At 39.0% G+C, this 26262-nt stretch overlaps 1 protein-coding gene across 1 annotated transcript in view; it reads right to left on the bottom strand.

Moving 5' to 3' along the window:
• ITPRID1 (ITPR interacting domain containing 1) overlaps nucleotides 1–26262 on the bottom strand; it is a 63768-nt gene that overhangs the window by 3459 nt on the left and 34047 nt on the right. Inside the window, exons 9-10 of the mRNA XM_037518015.1 lie at nucleotides 3968–4050; nucleotides 2289–3599 (exon numbers count right to left, since the gene is read on the bottom strand). Coding sequence (XP_037373912.1) covers nucleotides 2289–3599; nucleotides 3968–4050 — 1394 coding nt within the window. The remainder of the gene's footprint in view (nucleotides 1–2288; nucleotides 3600–3967; nucleotides 4051–26262) is intronic.

The following is a 26262-nucleotide window of genomic DNA, read 5'->3' as shown; positions in this document are numbered from 1 at the left end:
AGAATTCACCAGAGAGAGCAGGGAGCAGAACAGGCAGACAGACTGAAGGCACTGCTGAGGGGAGCAGTGGGCGAGGCAGGAGAGGTCTGCCACGCCTTGTGGGTTTCTCCTTGGCTGGCCAGGAATTGAACCTGTGCTGCTGAGGCTGCAGACACAGCACAGTGCAGCACAGCGCTCAACCCGCTGCGCCACCAGGGAAGCTGCAATTTTGACTCTTAAAACCAGTAACCATGAGGGGCTTCTTTCATTAAGAAATGTTTGTACACACAATGTTGGCTAACTTGTTAGACAAAGAAATGGCAGTCATATTTCAAACCCAAGTCTCCTGCTGCTTATTTTTGTTCTTCCAATTCATCATTTCTTTCTTTTTCTAACTGGCTCATAGCAGGGACGACTCATGCCTGGGCACACAGAGGTGTTATTTACTGGGAATTGTCCAAGTAGAGTCCTACGAGGTCACCAAGTTGTAGGGAGAGTAAGGCCAGGATCCTGAAACTGTGGTACTCCAATAGGCTGGACATTATAAACATTGGAATTTATGCTTCACTTAGTTATTTTGGAGCAACATGTGATAGGAAGTTACAAGGACTGGGATTTAGGAATCAGATGGTTTGTTCATGCTCTGTGAGGGTATGATATGGAAGATTCTGAAACACTGCCATCTCCTGGTCATTTTGAAACACTAAAGATACATTTCAGCTCTAGAGCAGTTTCATTATATTATAAAATTATATATATATACACACACACAAAGGATGCTTTGAACTTTTTTCCAGTATAAGGGTTGCATTATCACTTAATACAGTGTCAAATCTGCTCTGCTGACCCAAGCCAGTACACAGGGTGAAAGCAGTCATTGTGCATAATGCAGCCACTTTGGTCCCCGTGTCTTCTTCGTCTGCATTGATTTATCACAGTCACCTCAGCCAATCCCTGTATTATCTGCAGAAGTGCTGATATAGCCTAGCTGAAAATCAGGAAGAATATGTACTTTCAATAATCAGATCTTTCCACGCAATTGGAGCTCCTCAGGTCTAAGGCCTTCTCTTGACACCAGGTAGGCAGAATGGGGAGAGTTGTGCCCTCCGTGCAGGTCACTCCCTTCTGCACCCCATCCTGGATGGACTTGGTGCACATGAAAAACTATATCTCTCTATGTGGTTTCATGTGTGATTCTCTTAATTTTTTAATCAGTGGCTAGCCTAGGTCTTCTCAACTTGAGACTCCCTAAAGAGGGGCACTGGAAGAACACATTACATATGTGTTGATTTATCAGGGTTTGAGAAAATGTGTGGGCCATTCAGTTTTTGTAAGTTCAATGTCCACTTTTATTTATTTATTTATTTATTTTTAATAGAGGCATGTTTTATTTATTTATTTGTTTGTTTGTTTGCTTGTTTTTTTGTTTATACATGCACTGGGTACAGTCAGAAGCGTGGGAGGGTGAGAGAATTCACCAGAGCCAGAGCGGGGAGCAGAACAGGCAGAAGGACCGAAGTACACTGCTGAGGGGAGCAGCGGACGGCAGGAGAGGTCTGCGCGCCATGTGGGACCCTCCTCCAGTGGCCGGGGAGCAGCCGGGGATCGAACCGGCGCTGCAGAGGCCACGGGCAGCTTCACAACCCAGCGCTCAACCGCTGCGCCACCGGGGAGGCCCTCAATGTCCACTTTTAAATAAGCTTAGCAAAAGTTATTCTATTTGACCTTAGAAACTCTAGATTCAAGACCTCAATAATAATAAAATGGTAGCAAAACTTGCAAAAAGAAAAAAACCACAGTTACCCTTGCCTATAGCTCTATGTGCCAGTCACCATGTTCAACGCCTAAGGGTGCTAAGTTTTCTAAAGCTTTCTCTCATTTAATCCTAAGACAAACCTAAGTGGCATGAACAGTGTCCCTCTTTTTTAAAATAGGAAGTAGACACAAGTTTCCATGCCTTGTATAAGATCAACGGATGAAGCTGAGTGAATCTAAGACAGAACCAGTCAGGGAGACTGAACTGGAGATAAGGCGCAGATGTACTGACATCTATCACCTTTCATACAGATTTGTTATTTTCTATCTCTCTGGAAAATGTGGATTTATAATAAAACTTTGATCACTAGGTGATCAATTAAGAAAACATTTTTGAGAATATACTATAAACAATAAAACACTATAAATATCATTCGTGATTTGAAATGGAAAGACATGCCCCAAGAGCTCTCATTGGGAAAGGAAGGCTGACCTGTGCCTGAGGTGTTTGTTCATGCATCTGCCTTCCCACCCAGGTAGAAGTACATACTCACCGAGCACAGCTCTCTCACTATGGTTTCCTGAAGGATTTCCAACATCTTCATGAAATGGGCTTCTGAGTGATGATGATGTGAGCAGAGGCAATGCTTGCAGGCTGAGGGCACGGGGCTGGGGTTTTGCCTCTCTGAGTGGCAGTGGGGACGGTGATGACAGCAGCTGCAGCAGTGAGCAGGGATGGTGTGGCAAATTCCCCCCTGGAAACCTGTGTCTAGTGAGACAGATTTGGTGAGGGGCTGGGCTGTGTGTGCCGAGGCCTTGTTACTTGGATCCAAACAGCAATGCCAGGGCCTGGGCTCACAATGATGAGTCTGAACAGAAGCATCATTGAACTGTTTTGCTTCTCTCCTGAGTTCTGGTCCTGTGGTGGTGATAGGGTCACACTTAGTGCATTCTGAAGTTCTTCCTCTCCAATCAGTCCCCGAGGCCACAGCACTCTGAGCAGCTGAGGCCAGCTTGCAGGACATCTGGATTGTCACAGATTTGGAGCTGCCAGTACTTGCGTCAGCACTTGGAGGAAGGTTTCCTGTCCCAGATTCTGACCTTGGTGGTCCTGGAGCCAGAGCACTACCCCTTGGTTCCTCTGGAGAAATAACTTCATGCAGCTTATCTAAGCAGGGGATGGACTTTTCAGATGTTTGAATAAGGTCAGCTGTATAGGGCGTGACTTCACTGGGCTTGGGGACTGGCTGTGGTGGCCTTTCTAAGGTGATTAAAGTGTTGTCCACATCAGGACAGAGTTGACCGCTTGCCACTCCTCTTGGCACCTCAGCGTCAGCATGAGGACACTTGTTCTGTGTGTGATCAATTCTAGATGACTGTGGAGATCCACAGTGGTGGTGTTTTTCATGTACTTCATGCACGTTCCCAGCGCCTGCAGGCCTCACAAATCCTTCCTTCGCTTCTGCAATGTGGCCCGCCATAAACTCCAGAGGGCAAGCACACTTGGCAGTAACTGTGCCTGCAATGACTTCATTTTCATTCCAGGATCTTGGTTGGTTCTGCGGCAGACGGTTGCCTGTCCTTGGACATTCTCCCGCCATGGTAGGCTTGGACCCAACCTTATTAGGGGTCAACAGTTCTACTGAGCCCTCCATGGCCTCAAACTGAGACCCTTTCTCCACCGCAGATGTTGAGACCTTTTCTTCCAAGGCACTCCAGTCTTGGCTTGAAAAAGATGTGCTCTTGGAATCAGACTCGTCTGACTCTTGCTGGCAGTCCTGGGAGGACCTTAAGCTGGGGCTCTGATGCCCTCGTGTTGGGCATCCATCCTCAGCAAGACCCTGGCTGCTTGGCCAGGAAGGCATCTATGGGAGAAACCGGGCGTAAGGCATATGGTCAGGAAGTGGGGAGGCACTCCGTTTAAGAAGTGCTTTAAAATTTTTTTCTTATCATTTCCATTGATTTAGGAGACACAAATACTCAGGTTTACATCAGTCATGACTTTTTCTGGGACCTTCCTTCTATGATGCTCTGCTTCCTTGTTTAGAAAAATCAAAATAAAATAAAGGAAGGAATGCAGAACTTTTTGGCACGTTGTGCAGGATGACACCCTCATCCCTGGCCCTTTGGATGCCCGTGGCCTATGTCTGTTTTAGCTTTGGTTGGTTGCAGTGGTTTGCTTTCAACTTATCTTTCCTTTGATTCCTATTTCAACACTCAGGTGGCCCTCTACCTGCAGAGGTAGTGGTTCCGGCAGTTCCTCCAGGAACCCGCTGCTGTCAGACTGGCAGCTGTTTGCTCTGTTCACCACGGCACCTGTGGAAAGAAATAAAGAGGACTGTGGTCAGTGAGCTGTTTTAGCTGCCAGTGGGCCTGGGATCAAACCCACTACATGTGTGACATGCCAAAGATGCTCAGTAAAGGCCCACTGCATGGAGCTATAAAATTACGTGGAAAGTCACCACCTATACCACTGTAGAATAAAAAACTTTTGTGGAGGAGGGATAAAGAATGGTCTCCTTAAGGGCCTCCCTGGTGGCACAAAGAGTTAAGTCTCAGCACTATGAAGCTATTCGTAGTCTATGCAGCATGAGTTCAATCCCTGTCGAGGGAGCTACCCACATGGCACAGCAGACCTCTCCTGTCTTACCTGCTGCTCCCCTCAGCAGTGTATTTCAGTAGACCTGCCTGTTCTGCTCCCCATTCTGTCTCTGGTGAATCCTCTCACCTCCTGCACCTCTGGCCTGTATCCCAGCTCTTGTATGCATAAATAAATAAATCTTAAAAAAAAAAAAAAAAGAGAATGGTGTCCTTATAATAGAAGGAGCAGAGAGAGAAATGTTATTTATCTTGGGAGAAAAGACTGAGTGTGGATCTGGGGAGAGACTTGAAAGGAAAAAGCCGATTGTTGGTAGATACAGTAATTGGATATCTGGGACCTACAGAGAATTTTCCTGTGTTTAAAGAACTAGCTGCTGCAGAAGTGCTCAAAGACAAGCAACCAACCCACTAGCCTCTGCTTAGGCAGTCACTATCTAGCCTTCAAAGACAGATCCGCTAACAAGGTCAGCAGCATCTCGTGTCCCTGTAGGACTGTCCTCCACCAGCCTTACCTATCCATGTGTCCAAGCAAAGACAGCTAGTAGAGACATGGTCTTGGAGTTGGGCTACCCAGCTAGAATTCCCACTACATTACCCTGAGATCGAAGTAAAGATAAAGAAGCTTAGTTTTGCAGAGTTTAAAGTCCTAAATCTGGGGCCTCCCCGGTGGCGCAGCGGTTGAGCGCTGGGTTGCGAAGCTGCCCGCGGCATCTGTGGCGCCGGTTCGATCCCCGGCTGCTCCCCGGCCACCTGAGGGTCCCACATGGCGCGCAGACCTCTCCTGCCGCCCGCTGCTCCCCTCAGCAGTGTACGTCGGTCCTTCTGCCTGCTCTGCTCCCCGCTCTGGCTCTGGTGAATTCTCTCACCCTCCCGCGCCTCTGACTGTACCCAGTGCATGTATAAACAAAACAAACAAACAAACAAACAAATAAATAAATAAAAACATGCCTCTATAAAAAAAAAATAAATAAAGTCCTAAATCTGTACTCATTAATTAGTCTCAAGTAAAATGAAAGGCTAAAAATCTGAGGATATAGTTTTCAATATTGAATCCTAGAAAGATGGAAAGAAATTGAGCAAAGATTTGGTAAAACAATGTCTTTTACCTAGTGTTTGCAATCTGGAATAATAGGCTTATTTTCCTTCCACCTGAAACAGCTGAAAAATTGGACAAAGCATGTGGGAAAAAATAGTTTGCAAGACAATGGGCATCAGGTAATTAAAGATAGCAATCCTTAAGAGGCAAGAGCAAATAATCTGAATCCTTTAATTACCCAGTTTATGTCTTTAGAGAGTTTGCAGGCTAAGGTGTAGGGAGAGGGAACCCAAGCAGAACTTGACAGGCTCCCTAAATTGAAGAGATAGAGCTAAGGTCCACAAAGATTGAGCCAGCTAGAGTTCAAAGAGCAGACAAAGACAAAGGAGAGAGATGCATGGACAGTGAACTCGAGGGTCCTTGGTGAGAATTCAGTTGACTATTGATCAGCTCATACATGTAAGAAAACACCAAATATTGGAGAAAGAATCATCTGAAAGTATTGCATACTTCACTTTCAGTGTAAAATACCCAATATTCACCCAGATCTGAAACAGTGAATGCTTGGAAGCAAGATCTGAAAGGATTAAACTGTTGCTAAGTTACACAACCATGTCCCAGACCTAAGCTTAAGAATATTTATAGGAATATTTAGTACCCACGAGGTAAACTTCACAATATCTGGTACGTATTAACAAATATCAGGCCTGCAAAGAAGCAGGAAAATATGACCCACAGCACAGAGAACAGTCAATCAAGTGAAACCAACCTAGAACTGATACAGATGTTAGAATAAGTAGACAAGGCCATTAAAACACTTGTTATGCTTATTGTCCATATGTTCACAAGAATTACGGAAGATTTAATATGGTAAGATATTGGAAAATACCCAAGTTGAACTTCTCAAGGTAAAAACTATAATTATCTTGGGTAAAATTTATACTGCATGAAATTAACAGCATTTTAGTTATTGCAGAAGAAAAGATTAGTGAAATGGAAGACATAGCATTATAAGTTATCCCAAATAAAACACACATTAAAAAAAAATTTAAAAAATTAAGAGTATCAGTGACCTTTGGGACAATTCCAAGTAGTCACAGCATAGGGAATTTAAAAATCCTAAAGAGGAGTAGAAACATTTGAAGAAATACTCAAATAAAACTTTATTTCAGAAAGCTCTATAAACCTCAAACATAAGAATATGAAGAAAAACTAAACTAAGGCACATAGAAATGAAATCATCCAGCACCAATGATGAGAGAAAATTCCTAAAACAAACCAGAGGAAAAGATATATTACATACAGATGAATCAGAAAATAAGGCTGATTGCAGATTTCTTTTCAGAAATAATCCAAAAAAGAAGATAGTTGAGTAACATCTTTAAAATCCTAAAAGAAACAAACCCTGTGGATAATTCTTAATGCTTTCTTTAGTACTTAAATCTTTTCAAAAGCTAATGAACTATTTAAGCAAAAATAATTACAATGCACTATTTATAGCAAAGAGCTGTACAAGTCTACAAAAATAAGCACCTATTGTTACAAAATGGAGCAATTTGTATGGAAGGAACTTCCTATGAGATTTTCTTTTGACTGGTGTGCAATTTTTACAGCCCTTAACTTGGGTCATAGAATTATTCTTTGCTGACTGTTCACTCATTGTATATTTATAGATTTACTTATAGAATATTTAACTTGTGTACTATTTACATAACATTGTGTACTATTTAAGACTTCACTAATCTTGTTACAATTAACTTGACCAACACTAAAAATCTTTAGAATTAGAAAACAAACCACCCATTTTCTACTTTATATCAACGATGGGTACAAAATTAATGGTGATTATTGATGGATCCTCTGCTATTCTGGTCCAAGTGAAAGTAAACCACCATGAATATAAAGGTTTGTAGGTAATTTCATTTTAATGGGAAATATTTGTATTGTAACTGTTTTGTTTTTAAAGATTTATTTTTATTTATACAAGAATCTGGGTACCGGTCAGATGCGCAGGAGGATGAGAGGATTCACCAGAGACAGAGTGGGGAACAGAACAGGCAGACTGATGAAATACACTGCTGAGGGGAGCAGCAGGCGAGACAGGAGAGGTCTGCCGCGCCATGTGGGATTCTCGCTGGCCGGACTGGATCGAACCTGCACTGCAGAGGCTGAGGACAGCTTCACAGTGCGGGAGCTCAACTGCCTGCGCCACCGGGGAGGCCCTGTATTGTAACTGTTACAGTTAGTTAACTGCACAAATACAAAAACAAACAAAAACATCTGAAACAGATTTAAGTAAATTTGTCAAACAACTGAATTTCGAGAACTTCTCTTTGATGGTGAAATCAAATAGTGAACTGGGCATAGCTCTCTCAGGGGTAGAGGCTGATTTTGCTTGTGTTGGAAGTCAGATACATGTGTCTGAATGTGAGAGACTAACAAACAAAATGTTGGCCAATTGACAGGTGGTTTCGTTTCTTCAGGAGGCTAAAAATCTTTCCTATAAAGCACCTTTTCAGCAACTAGACAAGAAACATCTCAGAATTGGGTTTGTAAATTCTAAATATATTTTTAGGGTTGATGGAATTAAACGAGACAAGACATGAGAAATCGCCTAGACCAAATGGCTATAATAGATGATTAAACAAATAGACAAATACAAATGTGCATCATCTATCACTCCCCCACCTTCACACCGAACATGTAATACAAGGGAGGCAGTGAGAGCACCTCCTAGGATGACACAATCCAGTCTTGAGAGTGTCTAAGTCAAGACTGAGGGATCTGTAGAAGCTTGGTCAGCTCTAGTATTTTTCCTAGGCATGTAATATGCCCAAAGAGCCACAGCTCTTCTAGACTGGGGCCCACTAAATGGGGGTCTTAACTTTGCCTTTTACCCTCACTAGTCTTTTCCCTCTAGCTAGCTCTTATCACACAAACTCCCCACTACTGGCTGGGTCTCCTTCCAAACCACCACCAACCCCTGTATTGATTTGTTTTGTCTTACGCTGCTTGTTCCCTCACTCTACTGAAAGCATGACTGTTGACATCCAGTAACGTTCCACAGCCCAATCAACTAGATTGGATTCAGATTCTGACTTTCCTACTCTCCTACTGTGTGCTCTTAGACACAGACTCTTGCTGAATCTTCTTTCCTCGTGGGGAAAAGAAGAAATAGCATAAGATTACTTAGGGATTGTGATGAGGATAATATCCAATAATGCATACATGAAGAATGTATGTACATGTAAAACATGATATGATTATATGCATACATTTGTGCTGAACATCTTGATATTATGATTAGAACACAATTACAATTAACATCAATATTAAATATCCTTAATGAAGGTCATTATTAATATTTAAATTTATAAGACATTACCCTTCTCAGCTTACAATTATCATCATAAAGTTATATTTTACTTTCCCAATTAGGTGGATGGGAGCCAGGGGGGACCTACTCTACCACCTACTTTCTGCCTAGGAGGAGGCCGATGCCTCAAGCACTTTGTCTGAATAATCACCAGGTGGCAGCATCACATCAACCACGGAAGGGAGCAGCACCTCAGGAGTGGCTAAACTAGCCTGAGAAGTCAGGCTGAAGGGCCAGCTTTTCTGAACTGGCTTGGCAATAAAAGCTTCTGAATCCTAAATGGAAAGTTTTACACTTAGCATAATCTGAATTCCTAGAAGCTCAGGAAAAACAAAAAAAACCAAAATAAACAAAAACAACAACTATGAACTTGAAACATAAATCAAGGGTGAAAGAAAAAGAAAAGGGGTCTTTCAGGGTTAGATAAATGGTGGAGCAAAAAAAGTCTCAACATTTGACTGTTTGGTGTTCACCACCTACACTGAAATAGTCTACCTTACTTCTTTGCTAAGTTTCTCTCTTTTCTGTCCCCCCACGGTAGAAAATTCTGGGACAGTTCTGTGGTAAAGTTGAACCCCAGAAGAAAAAATCTCTTCAAATTGGACTGGATGTTACACATTATGCCAAACTCAGAGGTCTCTAGGAGCTGGACAGCTTGCAGAAGTATGTGAAACAGCTGGGATTCAAGGCAATAGAGAGTAGTGTGGGTTGCTGGGATGTGAGAGTGTGTGTTCCCCAAAGGCATTTTAAAAAATGAATTTTCAGTGTTTTCTTAGAAGAATCAGAACCTCTCTGTGGCCACTGTCAGTCCATAGTCCCTGGGTTGGAAGCCAGGATGGTGTCACTGATCAGCCGGTGCAGGAATCCCTTCCACAACATTCCTTGTCATCGTCATCTAGCTAGTGTTTACATACTTGTAGTGGTGGAGACCCACCTACGTAGTCAGAGCATATCATGCCTTTTAAAATGCCTCTTTATACTGAGCCAAATGATTATTTTCTACTTCTCCATCATCGTTCTGCTCTGTGGAGTAATACAAGACATGTCTAACCTCTTTTCCTCTAGACAGTGCTCTTGTACCCACCAGGCATTTCTCCACAGCTTATGTATGCCTGGGTCCTTTAAGGCAGCCCTCATAGGCAGGGTCTCCATTTGTGTTTGGTACTTTTAAGAAAGCTCTTACTTAATCATGTTTGCTGTAAACCAAGGCACCCAGTGGTTCCAGCATGGCGTGGAAGAGAGTGGCTCTATACACACAGTCTAAGGTTGTGTTAGCCAGAATTTGCTACACTTGATCTTAGCCAAAAGGCCAAGAAGCGATGTGTTAGCCAGAATTTGCATGCCCAGTGTAGGTTATAGATCAGTCTCCATTTTGACATTAAAAAAATAAATGATTTGGCATCCAAATGAATGATTTAATTTGTATTCTTTTGAAATTTAATCTAGCTAATTTGGGACTGGAGTTCTATCTTGTCAAAGATAACTTTGATCTTCATTCTGAAATCCATTTGTGTTATCCATGGCTTTTAAAGACCTCTTTGCTGTGGGCCAAATCTTTTGTTGATATTCTGAAAAGAACAGCCCCTGGGAGCTTGGAATCCCTACATGCTCAGTTCACGAATGTTCAGGGAGCCATGGTGGCATCCCACAAATGTTCTTAAAACTCCACAGGCAGTGTCAGAAAAGGTATCTGCTCTCATTCAGCTAGAACTAAAGAAAAGCAGAATCACTGGTGATTGTGGTCAATACTCCTGAAGGAATTTAACTCTTCCTTCTATTCCAGAAGGCTTGTCTATCTTGGAAAGATTTCTGTATAATGTTTTGATAAAGTTCATTAGTGTCCAACTGGCATTTTTGTTTTAATCTTTTATGATCAGGAATTCTTCCTTCCTTTTCTTCTATTTTTTTTTTTGTTTATACTTCCAAGTTTAGCAGTTTCTCCTTTGTTTTTTTAGAACAAGGAAGAGTAACACTATGTTGTCATAACAATAGAGCAGTTTCTCTAAAATAAAGTTCTTGTTGACTTAATGCCATTAATTGCTTTTTCATCAGTAAAGCAGTAGTACTTAGTGGTGAAAAACATTTGGAAAAGTTAAAATGATATCGGTAAAGCGGTAGTACTTAGTGGTGAAAAACATCTGGAAAAGTTAAAATGATATCGGTAAAGCGGTAGTACTTAGTGGTGAAAAACATCTGGAAAAGTTAAAATGATAAGTATGAAAATAAAAATCATTTATTACCCAACCATGAAGGAAATCACTATATTTCTATATATTTCAGTCCAGTGTATTCTCTTTTGTATGGTTTTTTGTGTGTGTGTGTAGATGTGTATGTGTGTGCTTTGTAAAATAATCATAACACTCAGCTGATATTCTTTTCACACAATATATTTTCTTTATCAAAACCTTTTTTGTAGTTTGAATGTGTGTGCACGTGTGCATGTTTGTGAGTGCATGAGTTCTTTTTTCAGATATTGGTATAAAGTTATGCCGCTTATGTAAAAATATATGGATAGGTTTTTCTATGCTCTCAAGCAGCTTCCAAAACTTAATTACATCACCTTCCTTAAACCTTTATAAGGATGTAGTTATAAAATCACTGCCCATGATGTATATTAAATGATAAAATTCTTTGACTACTCTTCAGTAATTGATATTTCAGGATTCTGACTTGAGTTAGGACCAATGCCTTTTTTCTTATTTATGCTCCAAGCCATCAGTCAAATATTTTTGACTTATTTTCATTTCATATTCTTTAAAAAGAGAAAAGACTATGTCTCTGCCTCTTGTAATAGCTTTGGCTTTATTTCTTAAGTTTTTATGTATACTTTGTTGCATGTATGTGTGCTTTATGTCTATACTTGAATAGTAATATCATAATTCCTATTTTAGTTTACATTGACTTAGTTTCTAGTATGCTTTTGCTCACTCATTTTCTATTTACTTCTCTGTGATTCTTCACCCTCAATGTAGTTGAAGGTTTATAAAAAGATTTGACTCCTTCCTTGTTAGAAGTTCCATCTGTGACTATTTTCATAAGATTCACATTTGGTTTTATGCTTTTAGTTCATGTCATCTATTTTTATACCTGTGATTGATGTAGTAAACAAATTTGTGATGAAACTGATGTTAGTCCTCCTTGTTTTGAAAATTCACATCACTGATAATCCATGACATTCTTTGCTGCTGAGCTTGAATTTAGCCACAAAATATTTATCAGTTCAACATTACTAATGGTTAGTACAAATCAGGAGAATTGAGACACAATTTATAATCTGTTTTCTATCCTATTACTGTATTAATAAAGATTGTAATTTGACAGTTAAGCAGATCTAATATTGAATTCATCAAGTATAGCTATATCAGAGACATAAATGAGAATTAAAGGAGATAATGTGAAACACTTAGTGTAATGCCTGACATTCAACATTTAGTAGTAATATTAATATGAGTAATTTTTAATGATTATTCTTTTTGCCAAGTAGATTATATTTTTGTTGATTGCTTTTTTCCTCTAGTGATTCAGGAGGCATGTAGTGCATTTTTAAATTTAATTAGTAGTGGGCCTCCCCGGTGGCGCAGCGGTTGAGTGCTGGGTTGTGAAGCTGCCCGCAGCCTCTGCGGCGCCGGTTCGATCCCCGGCTGCTCCCTGGCCACCGGAGGAGGGTCCCACATGGCGCGCAGACCTCTCCTGCCGCCCGCTGCTCCCCTCAGCAGTGTACTTTGGTCCTTCTGCCTGCTCTGCTCTCCGCTCTGGCTCTGGTGAATTCTCTCACCTCCCGAGCCTCTGACTGTACCCAGTGCATGTATAAACAAAAACAAAGAAAGAAAGAAAGAAAGAAAGAAAGAAAGAAAGAAAACATGCCTCTATATAAAAAAAAAATAATAAAAAAAAAATAAATTTAATTAGTAGTGACTTAAAAAATTTTTTTAAACTGCTTCAAAATGCAATTAACAACAAGAAAAATTATATAGCATCTATTAACTGCAAGTAATCAGAACTGACAATTTTATTTTCTACATTCACCTTTCTATGATATGATGTCTAAAATTTAAGGTCTAGAATGTAATTAAATTATTTTTATGGTCCTTTTCAAAGGATTTTCGTGATATTTGTGCTGTACCTGTAAAATTTATAATTCCTTAGAATATTGCTTTAAAATATATGACAACTGAAAAGAGTATAGAATTCTTGAGTTGCAAAATTTTAAAATGGACTGAAGTACCCCCACTATCTTCTAGTATCTAATAAGAGGGTATTTGTTGAGAAGTAAGTGAGCATGATAAACATTCTCTCTTTGTTCCATGATCTGAACATTATATTTTTAAATAGAACATGTGTTTTAAGATTTTGTGTTTAGAAACACATAATTCATAAGGCATTTCTCCCAAGCTGTAAAATACAATGCAAAAATCTTCAAGCTGGTGATTAGTCACCCCTAGGAGAAAGCATGCTGTACTTACTTATTCCACAAATATTCATCTAGTGCTTACAATGTGTTGGGCAGTAGCCTGGATTCAAGGGGTACATAATGAAGAGGACTATACGCCCCTTTCTAGAAGTCCACAGCATAATGCTCTGAGGATTAATTCTGAGGATGTCAGTAGCTATTACAAAGGGAAAAACTGCCGTAACACATGAGTGTTTGGGCACATTGATGCAAAGTTACTTTATCTGGACTCCAGCAGCACGGACTCCTCTTTAGAACATGGATTCACTGACATGAGAAAGCTGACTCAGTTCAAATGTTAAAAACTATCTCAAAAAGAAATCCTGAATAAGGAAAATAATCAAATCAAGTGCTCTTTCCATCTTTGCGATGGTCATGATAGCAAATCGAAAGGACAATCATACTATTTATAGTAAATGTAAACAAAAATATATTAGAAAAGCATTTCTATCTAGTAGCACCACACTAAGCGATGGTAGTTTACAGTGTTACAGTGGCTACAATGACAGACCCAAACTTAAATCATGATGTTGCTTACAAGGTGGCCTATTTCAAATGGGCTTTTCAGAAGGAGTTACATGGCTGGACAAATTTCCAACATACATTTAAATATCCTTTGATACATAAAATATACTCCATTATTTTATGTGATGTTATAATTTTTCCTGGACTTTGTTCTTATAAAAAGAAAACCAGAAGATGCAAGCACAGTAACAGATTTTGAGACTGAATTCTTCTTTTTCTTGGTAGAAGATGTTTTTGCCAAGTTTGCAACCCACTTGAACTTCTGTCTGTTCTTTGATTTTTAAAATCAAGTTGGGTTCCTTATAACATTGGAAAAATCACAGATTTAGCCATAAAGAAGTCTTACAAAGTTTACTTAAGATTTTTGTCATTACCTGATAGCTGCAAATAAAAAACTTTTTCATTAACATTGAGTGTAGCTGAAACTGAACTACAGTGTTTTAATTTGAGGTGAGACTACATATCTTATTTTAATTAAGAATACATAAAAATGATTTTTAGAAAAGGCATTCTAAGAAAATCTTACTCTATTTTTTTTTTAACTCTGAAGAGAAGAACATACTTAAGAAGCTATTTCATCATTTGTTTCCTCAACTGGGTATTTTTGAATATTTGCGCTGTGTTGGTCATGAAGGTAAATTTGAGGAATTGAAGAGGAATCAGACATTATTCCTTCATCCAAATGCTATGGTATAGTGGAATTATCTGCTTAAACTCAGTTTTACACATATGATTTAAACAAAGAGTAAGTTAAGAACATGTTACACAGAGAACTTGTTAGTCATTAAATAATCAGAATTGAAGATTCTTAACTGAGCGGTTTGGATCTAGATTTGTTACCGCTCTTAGATTTGTTATCTGTAAGAAATCACTAATCTCTTTTAGGAGGTTTTTTTGTTTACAAAAATCTTCAAGCTGGTGATTAGTCACCTCTAGGAGAAAGCATGCTGTACTTATTTGTTCCACAAATATTCATCTAGTGCTTACGATATGTTGGTCAGTAGCTTGGATTCAAGGGGTATATGATAAAGAGGACTATACTCCCCTTTCTAGAAGTCCACAGCATAATGCTCTGAGGATTAATTCTGAGGATGTCAGTAGCCATTACAAAGGGAAAAACTAACTTTCTTCTCTCATGTGCAAATGGTTAACCTCATATGAATGAGGGTTGGTCTAGAAGTCTATTCATTAATCCTTCTCTAAGGAGAAGGGCTTCCTGCAGACATTTTGTCCTAGGATTAGACCACATATCAACAAAGAAACATTCCAAACCTTCCCTTCCATTGCAAAAAGATTTGTGAAACTTGGTGCCAAAGGCAACACCCCAGATGCCTCCTTTTTAATAAGCTAATTAGCAGTGTTTTGTGAGAGAAGAAATGGACATGAGAAGATCTCCTAAGAAAAATATAAACTTGCCTTCCTTGGATTTTCCCATCAAACAGCCCTAATTATTTGTTATGGGTATCAGTCAGATTGTATGGGGAGGGAAGGGTAGTTGGTGGTGAGCGGAGTGTTAGCCCAGCAAGGCTACCACGACTAGGCAGTATCTGAGGAGGGGAGCACATACACTTTCTTTAACAATAATAAATATAAATGTGCTTTTGAAATTCTTACCCCATCACTTCCCTGCCTATAAATAAAAGGACTTTATTTTCTTTTTCTGAGGTAATCTCTAGTGTTGGAAGTAAATTGAAGCACTTTTCTTCTGAAAAAGTAAGATATTTTCTTCTGATATATAAATATTTTATCTCCATTCTCTCAAACATATTATTGAATCTATTTTAGAGGCTGTTCCTAAAGTAATGCAGGAGCTGGAGGGGTGGGGATTTATAAATATAAACCAAAAAACTATAACAGAATATGGAGAGTTCCTTCATTAAAGGGGGGGCATTGAATGATTTACAATGTAAGGGGTTTATTTAAAGGGCTTGTTTAAATCAAAATGTGTTTCCTCTGAAATAATTTTGTCCGAATTCTGTTATTTCCACTTAAAATGAAGTTTTCCTCACAAAAGGCAAGAATGCTTTGATTTTGTATTTGTACACATTTTCTTTGAATTAAGCTGTTGGGATATTTGGTTACTATTTCAATACCCCTCATGTTTAACTTAGAAATGCTTGATACTGTTTAGAGATATGATACTTTGGCAATTGAAAATTTAAGGCTAATTTTTTTATAAGTTATCAATGAATTACTGGATATTGAGAAACTCATTTACATTAATCACCCTCTCTGCAAAGGTCTATCACTTTTTAATCATTGGTGCCATCTCCATTCTAATTAGAGCAGTGCTTCAAACCTACTGAGATTATAGGAGTAATAATAGGATCTTCCCTTCATCAGGCTTTTCTTTCTGTAAGATGAAGCCAAATGCTTTAAAAATTGAACAAGTTGATAGACAAATTCTACCGGGAAGAGCTCACCTACCACTAATGTACATCCATCTCTGGGGTAGCTCCCTCCAGCTGTTTACCACTTCACAGTGGTGCCTGGGAGCAGTTGGTTAAAAAGGAAAGAAGAATGTTGCTTGAAATATAAGCAACAGGGGGTTTCAGGAGAGAAGATATAATTATCTAGATTGGAATATGACCAGGACAACCACACTGTACACACAAACCACCAAGATTAAAATAATTTCTTTTCTAATTGGAGTACCCAGGGTTGGAAAGGCAAAAAGGAGGCAGGAGAGGGCTGGGAGTCTGACAATTGCTTGAAAGATAAGTTAATGTTTTTATGCTGCCAACAAAGAATTTTAGAAACCTTTTTGGTCTTATGGTTTTTGTCTCATTCACTTGTGTGTAGTCCTCCTGTTTCTTGTATTGGGCACAGAGGAAATCAGAAAAGAGCCACTGAAAACTATTCTTCTGGCTATCAGGGGATTTAAGGTACTAGCTATTATCAAAGTTAAAATAGCAGATAGTGCTTGTGTTATCAATGGAAATGATGAAAAAATTGTGTCTTTGTTATGTGGAAGGGTGTGTTAAATGTGCATCACCCCCTTTTCTTTATGGTCCTGCTCCCCATTCTCCTACTGCTTTTCTTAGGAATGTTTGCTCATAAATCACTTTAACACAAACTCCTCCAAAGGCCCCTTTCTGGGGAACCAAAACTATAGGGATGACCTAACTGAACTCTATGACTTATATTTTAAAAATATGATTATTGAAGACCATATGCCAATTGTGCACATTTTCATCACTAGGCCTTGAAAGGCTAGCTATCATATATTAAGTGAAAAATGATAAATTAACAATAATAATTTACATTAAAAAACAAGAACAGCCACAATTAAAAACTGTCATCTTTCAAGGTGGTTATAACTGTATTGATCTCAAACCATAACTTAAAAAAAATGGGAATTCTAATAATTTGTATCTATGCTAAGGATCTTATAACAATGTCAGAGAATTTTGTATAGGAAAGTCATTTATTTTTATTTTTAAACAAAATAAAAGACCTCCCACTATCTAGTATGCCCCTCCTGTTTACTCCCTCCCCCTTTTCTTTCACTTGTGGTAACTTCATTTTGTTTCTCAATGGCCACTAGTTTATTTTTATTTTTTCCATTTACCTACTTAGTTTTCTTATGTTGCACATATAGGTGAAATAATGATTAGATTTGCTAGCTTACCAGATATAAAAGTTTACTTTGTGAAAAAAATACACTGAGGAGGTATCAGAAAGTATAAAAAGGTTGGCAATATGTACAAAGGGAAAAAAAAAATGTTTTGCCAGAAATAGCTTGGTCCATATCTTTTATTCAATATCTTTATAAAACTTCAATTTTTTCATCAATTTTCCTAATGAAATTCCCAGGTGATATAAAATTTGTTATTAATATATGAAAATGATACTCTCATGGATATAAAAATCTTTTATACCTCTAAATTCAAAACTCTTGCTCCATATTGTCAGATCAACAGAAATATATGATACTGGATTATACTAACTTTGCAGTTTTATATACATGACCTTGGTTTCATTTACTCTCTGGGGTTTGGCTATGATGAATTTTCATCTTTCTCTGTGTATGTGTGTCCATTTGTCTTACATCATTGCACTATCTAGACATTTAGGGACAGACTTGGTTTTGTTGTCTTTTTACAATAGGTAGAAATAAAGCCCTGAAAAGTGTTTGTTGATCCCCTCTACCCATTGAACAAATACTTTTTGATATTCCAGTATGTATCAGGTCCCCCATAAGTTATCAGGTTATGCAACCAAATCATAATCGGTTCACTTTATATTTAACAAAGAGTAAATGCTGTTTTTGAAATAATCATATTTTTTAGGAGGCAAGTATTTATACTATTATCTGCTATTATAAGAAAAACAAGGAACACAAAACTTCAGAATTCCCTATAGGACAACTTTATACATTTTTCAAAGGAAAATAGTTTAAGGAAAATAGAGTATCTACAAGTTTATATTATTCTATGTTTTATAAAATAAAATTTAAATCCTATTGGCTAACATGTCAGATCATGACCAAGGTCAAACCCTTGTGACTGCCATGCAGGTGGGCAAAGTACATGTGGTGAAGGAAGTAGGCCATGTCAGATTTCAGGACTGATGTCTGTGTGGGCACTAGAAGCAGACCAGAGCTGGCAGCAGAAGAAACCAATCAAAATTTCAGCTGCTCTGACTCCAAATCACTCTCTAACCTTTTTTTTTTTTTTCTTTTTAAAGGAAGAATCAACCTCACCTCTGGCTTCAGCTTTCCCATGGAAGGCTAAAAGAGGAAAAATGACAATTTTCTTTTCAAAGCAAAGAGGACAGCCAGAATAAGGTCAATCATGGAAGGAAGAACACAATATTTGTAGCCTCTTTCAGCACCAATTTTCCTCTCATTTCCTTGCCCTTTTCTAGACCCTCCTGCTTATTATAAAGGATGATGGTTGCTACACAAGACAATATCTGGGATCTTCAAAAAGATCCCTGAAAAGGGCAAGGAGAGCTGCACTTTTCCCTTTGCACTCCTCCAGACCATTGCTCTTCACATTACTTTCATACCACATTAGGCATTGTACAAAACACAAAACCCCATAACTATGGCCTTGTTTCTTGATATGATATTCACTGATATTGCACTAACACTTGGCTAGTAAATGAAGGAACCTAGAAAGGAATGGGGGAAAGTGATGCGGTTGAACCGGGAGAGGAGAAGAGGATAAAATGAAGCTATGAGCATAAAAATGCATCCACTTTCCCTCCCCTTCCTTCCTTGTCCTGACTTTGATCAACTGCCTTGGCAGTTGCCTCCCTTTGCCTCCCTTCAATAATCCCCTGTCCAGACTTGAAAATATCCGTGAGAGACTGATTTTCTAATCTCCTTCTGAAATAACCGCTCAGGTACAAAACAAATGTTCTTAGTTTGATATCTGACATCACTCTCCCCTGATAAAACCTTTGAAACACATGTCCTGAGAAACAACAACAACAAAAAATTTGTATAAGGGACATAGAAAAACATATTCCTATTTATTTTCATATCTAAGCATACTTTGTGCTAGGTAGGTTGTGAATTCTGATTTCACATAAACTCGACCTCTAGTTAAGTCATAGACTTCGGTGTGCACCCTTTCTGGTGTGGATCATTTCAGTCACATTCATGTATATTTAATATTCCCTTAGAAATACAGCAGGATTTCCTCTGCTGACCTAAAATCTTGTTCTACTTACTTTTAAAATTAGGGTCATTTTTTGATTATGTTAACATGAAACATTTGAAAAATGCTAGGGAAATAGAAAAGAGTTTTAGGAAGAATTAAAACCTTGGAATCAGACCAATTTGTGATTCCAGCTTAGTCACTGAGTAACTAGCTGGGCTACTCTGATAGAATTGCTTTTCCTCGCTGGACCTTAAGGCTCTCATCTGTAAAATGGGAGTAAAGTCCATTTATGATGGTGGCTGTTTTGAGGATAATTAAGCATGTAAAGTGCTTTATGCAGTGTTTGGTATTGAACAGAAAGAATGTTCAATATGGGGCCTCCCTGGTGGCTCAGCGGTTGAGCGCTGGGCTGCGAAGCTGCCCACAGCCTCTGCAGCGCCAGTTCGATCCCTGACCACCGGCGAGGGTCCTATATGGCGTGCAGACCTCTCCTGCCGCCTGCTGCTCCTCTCAGCAGTGTACTTCGTCACTCTGCCTGTTCTGCTCCTCACTCTGGCTCTGGTGAATTCTCCTATCCTCCTACGCTTCTGATTGTACCTACCCAGTGCTTGTATAAATAAATAAATAAATCTTTAAAAAAAAAAAAAGAATGTTCAATATTGTTTTTTCCCATTCCTTAAACCCATGCTAAATCCTCTGTAGGTGTGATGCCAACCCTTAGAGGAGAGATGGCTACAAAGATGTATGCAAAGATTCTTTAAAGGGAATAGCAATTTAGTTATGTTTTGCACCAGCTAATTATAATCCAAGGCTAACTGTTCAGGCCTATCGTAAAGGCATATATCAAAATTTAAGGGACTACTGAACAAGGTTGTATCCCCAGTAATTAGGATTCTTGGAGGTGATGATACAAGAGATAATGTCATCAGAGCCTTTGAAGGATGGATGGCTTTCAGCAGGTGACCAAGGACATTGGGAGTGGATTTCATGAAGAGGAGGGAGTAATATAGCTACAAAGATACAGCAGTGAGAATGCTGGAGGACACTGAACAATTGAATGCATACAGAATTTGGGTTGTGGGAGACTGTCAGTATGGACTAGATCAGAAAGGAAAGACCTTGAATTCAATCCTAAAGAGATTCACACTCAAATATGGACTGGTAAGAGAAATGCATTTAGAAAATATTATAAATGAATACCACAGCATCCTTATGGAAGTATAAGGTCCCAGATAAGTATAGGGAGTCATATCTACAGAACTTAGCATCAAGTAACTATCCTTCTCACTCAATAGTGGATAATACCAGGATTCACACTATTGAAACATACTCAGTCAATTAAGAAAAGTACTGATTGCCGGCTGCAAAATATCCCCATGGTGCCAAAATGTCTGTGGAGTGGGTGGGGAGGGGGAAGGAAGGTGTGATAATTAAAAGAATTGTTACTTGCGATGTCACAGGAGCCAACGTGTTAACTCTGCATGCTGGGAAGCTAGAGTGCTCCCAGCTGCCACAGGGAGGAAAGATGTGGTTTGATCCCTGGCACCACTCATTGGGACAAGATGAATCACAAATGTGTTAATAGTGAGGTTCCATGTCATAATGTGCCAGATGGAGGTGGTTACATCTCTGATTGATTGCCTCCTGGCCAAGACAGGGGTTTTCCAGAAGGCGAATGTCTCCAAATTGGCATTGGAGCTGAGAGATCAGCAGGTCTTTATTTTGGTCAACATGGACCTGACATTCTCGACTTTATGAAGTGTGGCTACTCTCAAGACACGGGCAGCCAGAAACAGTGTGTGGAGGAGGAAAGATGTGATGAGGGTGTGCTATGTGGAAGAAAGAGTTTTGTAGTGGACAGAGCTCCCATGGCTAAGCATGACTTTATAGCTCTATGACTGTACTGGAAATAAGGGTGGGAGAGCGGGGATGGGAGCTGCGGTAGAAACGCTGCTTATGAACGAATTCAATAAATGGAGAGTGCAAAAGAAAGCAAGAATGCTTCCCAGCTTCAATACAAATCCCCATAGCAGATGAGTCTGGATGCGGGGCTGAGACCACAGGGCAGGAGCACAGAGCAGAGCATTGCGGGTGACCTTCCCGCCCGCCTGTTCCCTCTCACTCACCCCAACCACCACCACCCAGCCCTTTGTTGTTGTTGTTTTTTTTCCCCAATGCAAGCTTCCAACTATAAACAGCCAACTACAAGGGCAATAACTGTGGCGTCCTACTGAGAACTAAAGCAGCCTCTCGTGCAGGCACTGGGTCCTAATACAGGACAGTGAATAAAGCTTCATTACAGAACAATGGAGTTAGCTGCCAGAGCCTACAGATTTGAATAAACAACAAATAAGCAACATCTGCTCCAGCATATGTGTATGGTAAAAAAAAAAGTCACAAAATAAAAGAATTTGTAAATGCCAAAAGCAACACTAAACTGCCAGTGCTACTGTAGAGTGAATTTTTAATTGCACATGCAAAGAGGCAGGCTGTGGGTATTAGTCTCACATATGTCTTGTTGCTGCCAACCTGGGAGTATAGATGAATTTAATTAAATAAGGATTATCCCTTCTCCCCAGTACAATTACTTATTTATAACAATGATAAAATTACCTAATAAAAAAATTGTAATATTTCAAAAACAAGCCCAGAAAACACCCTTCTTTCTGTGTAAGTCATTCAGGACTGTTTGAGTTTGAGTGTGTCTTTTAAAATTAAGTCTTTGCCTACTGCCAAGGAAGAAAAAAACCAAACAACAACCCTTATCATAAAGCCTGCCGCAGTTAAACAGCCAGAGACTGCATTATGGAGAAATATAAAGAAGACACAGAGCAGCATGGGAATTGGCTTTCGTGGGGTGTGCAGAAAATTAAGCAATTGGACTCAAATTGAGGCCAGGTGACTGAGCCAAGGGACAGGGCCCCTGAGACTTGTACTCCACCAGTGTCCTGGTCCTAATCTGTCTTGTGAATAGGCAGCCGCTGCAATCAGTTCCCTTCATTTTGGCTACTCTGCCTCCCTGTGTGCTAATCCCCTGAAAACAAATAATACCACCCAAACCAAACAAATAACAAAAGAGATGGGCTCTCTGGCCCCTGTTCTCAGTGCCACCATGTCCATTTCTGCCATCGTGTTAGCCGACTACATCAGCGGGAGGTCAGTGGAATAATGATCCAGGTACAAACTCACAGGCTGCAAAAGAGATTCATGTGTGGGACTTTACTACAGAAATAAGGGTCTTCTGAGTCTCGTGCTCTACGTCTGTTTCATCTTTGAGCAATTATGTTGTGTTAGTAGATTTTCTGGATTAGGATTTAAGGCCAGTGCTGAGTTCATGATGAGGGGCGTTCTTTCAAGGTCAATTTGAAGGCTACAGAAGCAAAAGGCAGTCAGGGGCTCCTAAGTATGTGGCCATTGGTTATAGAATCTCTCTACCTCAGTTTCCTCATCTGTGAAATGGAAACAATCCACCTCCAAGGGAGGTTTCAATGAATGAACTCATGTGAAAGGCTGGAGCTGCTCCTGGCCCAGAGGAAGTACCCAACAAATGCTGCCGAGGATTTAAAGAGACACTTCAGCTAGGCCTTCAGATGGCCCTTTACTGGATGTGAGCAGCCTTTTATGCAACTTTTGCTTTTTCTTCAAGACACTCGTCACAATTATAATTTAATAATTAATTGGTTTTTGCAGATGCTTACATGCTCAGTGAGACTATGTCTTTTTGCATTGTTTCCCCCAATACCTAGTATAGGTTTTTGTATGTACAAGTGCTCATGAAATATTTGTTGAATGAATGAATTCAGTGTGGAGGGAAGCCTAGATGTGAATTAAAAAGACTGTGGCTTGAATTTTGGTCCTTCCTTTTTTGGCAGTTATGTAAACTTAGACAAATTACATTATTTCTTGGTGTCTCATCTCTAAAGAGGAAAGAATAGTGTGATGATCACATTAAGTAATGCAATTGAAACTGCTAGCAGCAATGCAAATCTATGTATCCATATAAATAAATTAACAACAAATGGCCCCCTAATAATTGTAACTGACTGGAATAAAAAGTTAAGTAACAGATTCCAATCATATTCAGGTCAACCACCTTTCTGAGATGTTGCTGGAATATGTACAAAGCAAAATAAATTAAGTCTACGTACATTATTTAAGACCAATTGCAACATGTAAAAATAAAGCACCACTCATAGATTTGAATGGAATATACAAATTTGATACATTCCTAAATTAAAAATATTAAAATCCATGCAGAAAAATCATTAAATTCCCATTTGGTATATTTTAGGAATAATCATTATTCCTCTGACCATAATACACTGTTGCAAGATTAAATCACCATTGGTGAATAAGAACAAGAACTCTCTGGATAAGAGAAGTCTAGATAATAATATGACCAATGTGGGGAGACAACAAGTATGAGTGAGTCAGGCACCTGCAGCTAGTTCGGGGCAAATAAGATGACAGGTATCCTCAAGACAACACAAATTAGCATAAGAAATATAAGCAAATGGTTACAATTTCCCCCAAAAGAGTCCTGTAAAGTTGTTATTTACCAAGGTAGCTGTAGTATAAGGAAAGAGGTTAGAAAGGGAGGAAAGAAGCAGGGACTTCAGAATTTGTCTGCTTAAGAAAGAAGGACAGAGGCCTCCCTGGTGGCACAAGGGGTTAAGACACAACCTATGAAGCTATCAGCAGCCACTGCAGCACGAGTTTGATCCCTGGCCAGGGTGACACCCACATGGCACAGCAGACCTCTCCTGTCTTGCCCACTGCTCCCCTCAGCAGTGTATTTTAGTTGATCCACCTGTTCTGTTCCCCACTCTGTCTCTGGTGAACCCTCTCACTCCCCACACCTCTGGCCTGTACCCCAGTTCTTGTATGCATAAATAAATAAATCTTTAAAAAAAAAGAAAGGAGGACAGGCTGTATTTTCCCTGAATTAGTACACCAGCCCTTCTGAAGCAAGAGGAGAGAGAAGAAAGGAAAAAAGGGAAGAGAGGGGGCATGAGAGGAGAGAATTTAGTCTGGTCGTAAGTGATCAACAAGATGATTAACCTAGGAGACACAGTGTAAAAGATGCTTCTTGAAAGTTCTCTTTTCTAAATCTGCTTTGGAGCAAAAATCCTATCAGCAAAACATCAATAATTTAGCTTTCATGAAACCCCAAATATACTCAATTTGTAAAAATTAACATTTGTGATTATCTTTGTTGAATGATTATTTATTCTGCTGAGGACAAATTAGAAAATACAGATAAGGAAAAGAAAAAACCAGATGGAATTCTATCATGTAGAGATTGCTAATACCAACACTGTTCTCCCTATCCCTCCCATCCCCATCTAATTTGTGGGAGGAGTGAGTTAGACATTTGCTAAAATAATTAAAACTTGTACAATATGAAAAGGAAAAAGAAGGAAAAATTACCTGAAACTCATCACCATGAGATGGTCACCTTTGACCATCTGTAAATTTATCAAAAGAGATATGAAATGAACACATGATTGTGCAATTAATTGTTCGACCTATATTTTAACCTGACTTTATCACTCAGTGAGAAAATTTTTTTGTGAAGTGTTATCTAAACTCATTTTCTTAAGTTTTATATATATATATATTAAAAGATTTATTTATTTGTTTATTTATTTATACAAGCACTGGGTACAGTCAGAAGCGTGGGAGGGTGAGAGAATTCACCAGAGCCAGAGCGGGGGGAGCAGAACAGGCAGGCTGACGAAGTACACTGCTAAGGGGAGCAGTGGGCGGCAGGAGAGGTCTGCGCGCTATGTGGGACCCTCAGCCGGGGATCGAACCGGCTCCGCAGAGGCTGCGGGCAGCTTCGCAACCCAGTGCTCAACCACTGCGCCACCAGGGAGGCCCCATTTTCTTAACTTATATTTTTATTCATGTTGTTTTGACTTCTGATTTTAGAAGCTTTGTTATTTACTGTTTGCAATTTTCTCACCGTGTAAATAGCATTAATTGAAGTAAACTTATAAAATTGAAAAAAAAAAGCGTTCAACATCATTTAACTATACTAGATTTTGCCAAACTGTTTGGCAAAGTGTTTTACCAATTTATAATCTCATCAGCAGTTTAAAGTAACAGATCTTTCCTCTCTCCATAGGCTAACCAACATTTGGTAGTATCAAATTTTAAAACTGCTGTCAGTCTTTGGGGCCTAAAATGCTATCTAATCATCTAACTTGATCTGTTCCTGAATATAATGGGATAAGTCATTTTCTTTATTGACCATTTTTTCTGTGATGTATATTTATGTTCTATTCAGTTTGGCTTGGTCATCTGCTTTTTACTTATTGATGTCTAGAAATTATTAATTTTGGAAATGACTATTTGTGTTCTATGTAAATTGAAAATACCTTCTAAGTCTCTGACTTTTGTTTATGCTGCTTTTATGTAGGTCTTCCTTGTGAGATAAGACTTTATAATTTTCCCAATAAATATCCTGATTCTTGATTTAAATATACTCTATAGTATTCTCATAGCTTTACATTTGCTGTTATATTGTGAAAGTCATCCTTTCTCCCCATTTGCTGTTATATTGTGAAAGACATCCTTTCTCCCCTTTAATGGTCTACGTATTTGGTTACTGCTGATGCATAGAAATAATTATGATTTTTGCATTTTGCTCTAGCATTCAACCTTACTTTGCTAAACCTTATTTTTCTACTAGGCAAAAGATAGATTTTTTTTAGTTTTCTCTTATTTCATAATAAAAAACATTTATGCTATGAATTTGCCTCAGATTATTGCTTCCTCGTGAGTTCTTCCATTTGATATGAAATGTTCATCATTATTCAAATGATCAAAATATATAGTTTTAACATAACATTTTCTGTACTTTTTTTTAGGATGGAAGATTTAGTCCCCATGTCCTGGATTCGGTATTTTTCTTTGGAGGTGA

Source organism: Talpa occidentalis, unplaced genomic scaffold (assembly GCF_014898055.3).
Source record: "Talpa occidentalis isolate TD23 unplaced genomic scaffold, MPIMG_talOcc4v2.1, whole genome shotgun sequence".
In the NCBI taxonomy this organism is placed as follows: domain Eukaryota; kingdom Metazoa; phylum Chordata; class Mammalia; order Eulipotyphla; family Talpidae; genus Talpa; species Talpa occidentalis.
This window is presented reverse-complemented; position numbering and strand designations above follow the sequence as displayed.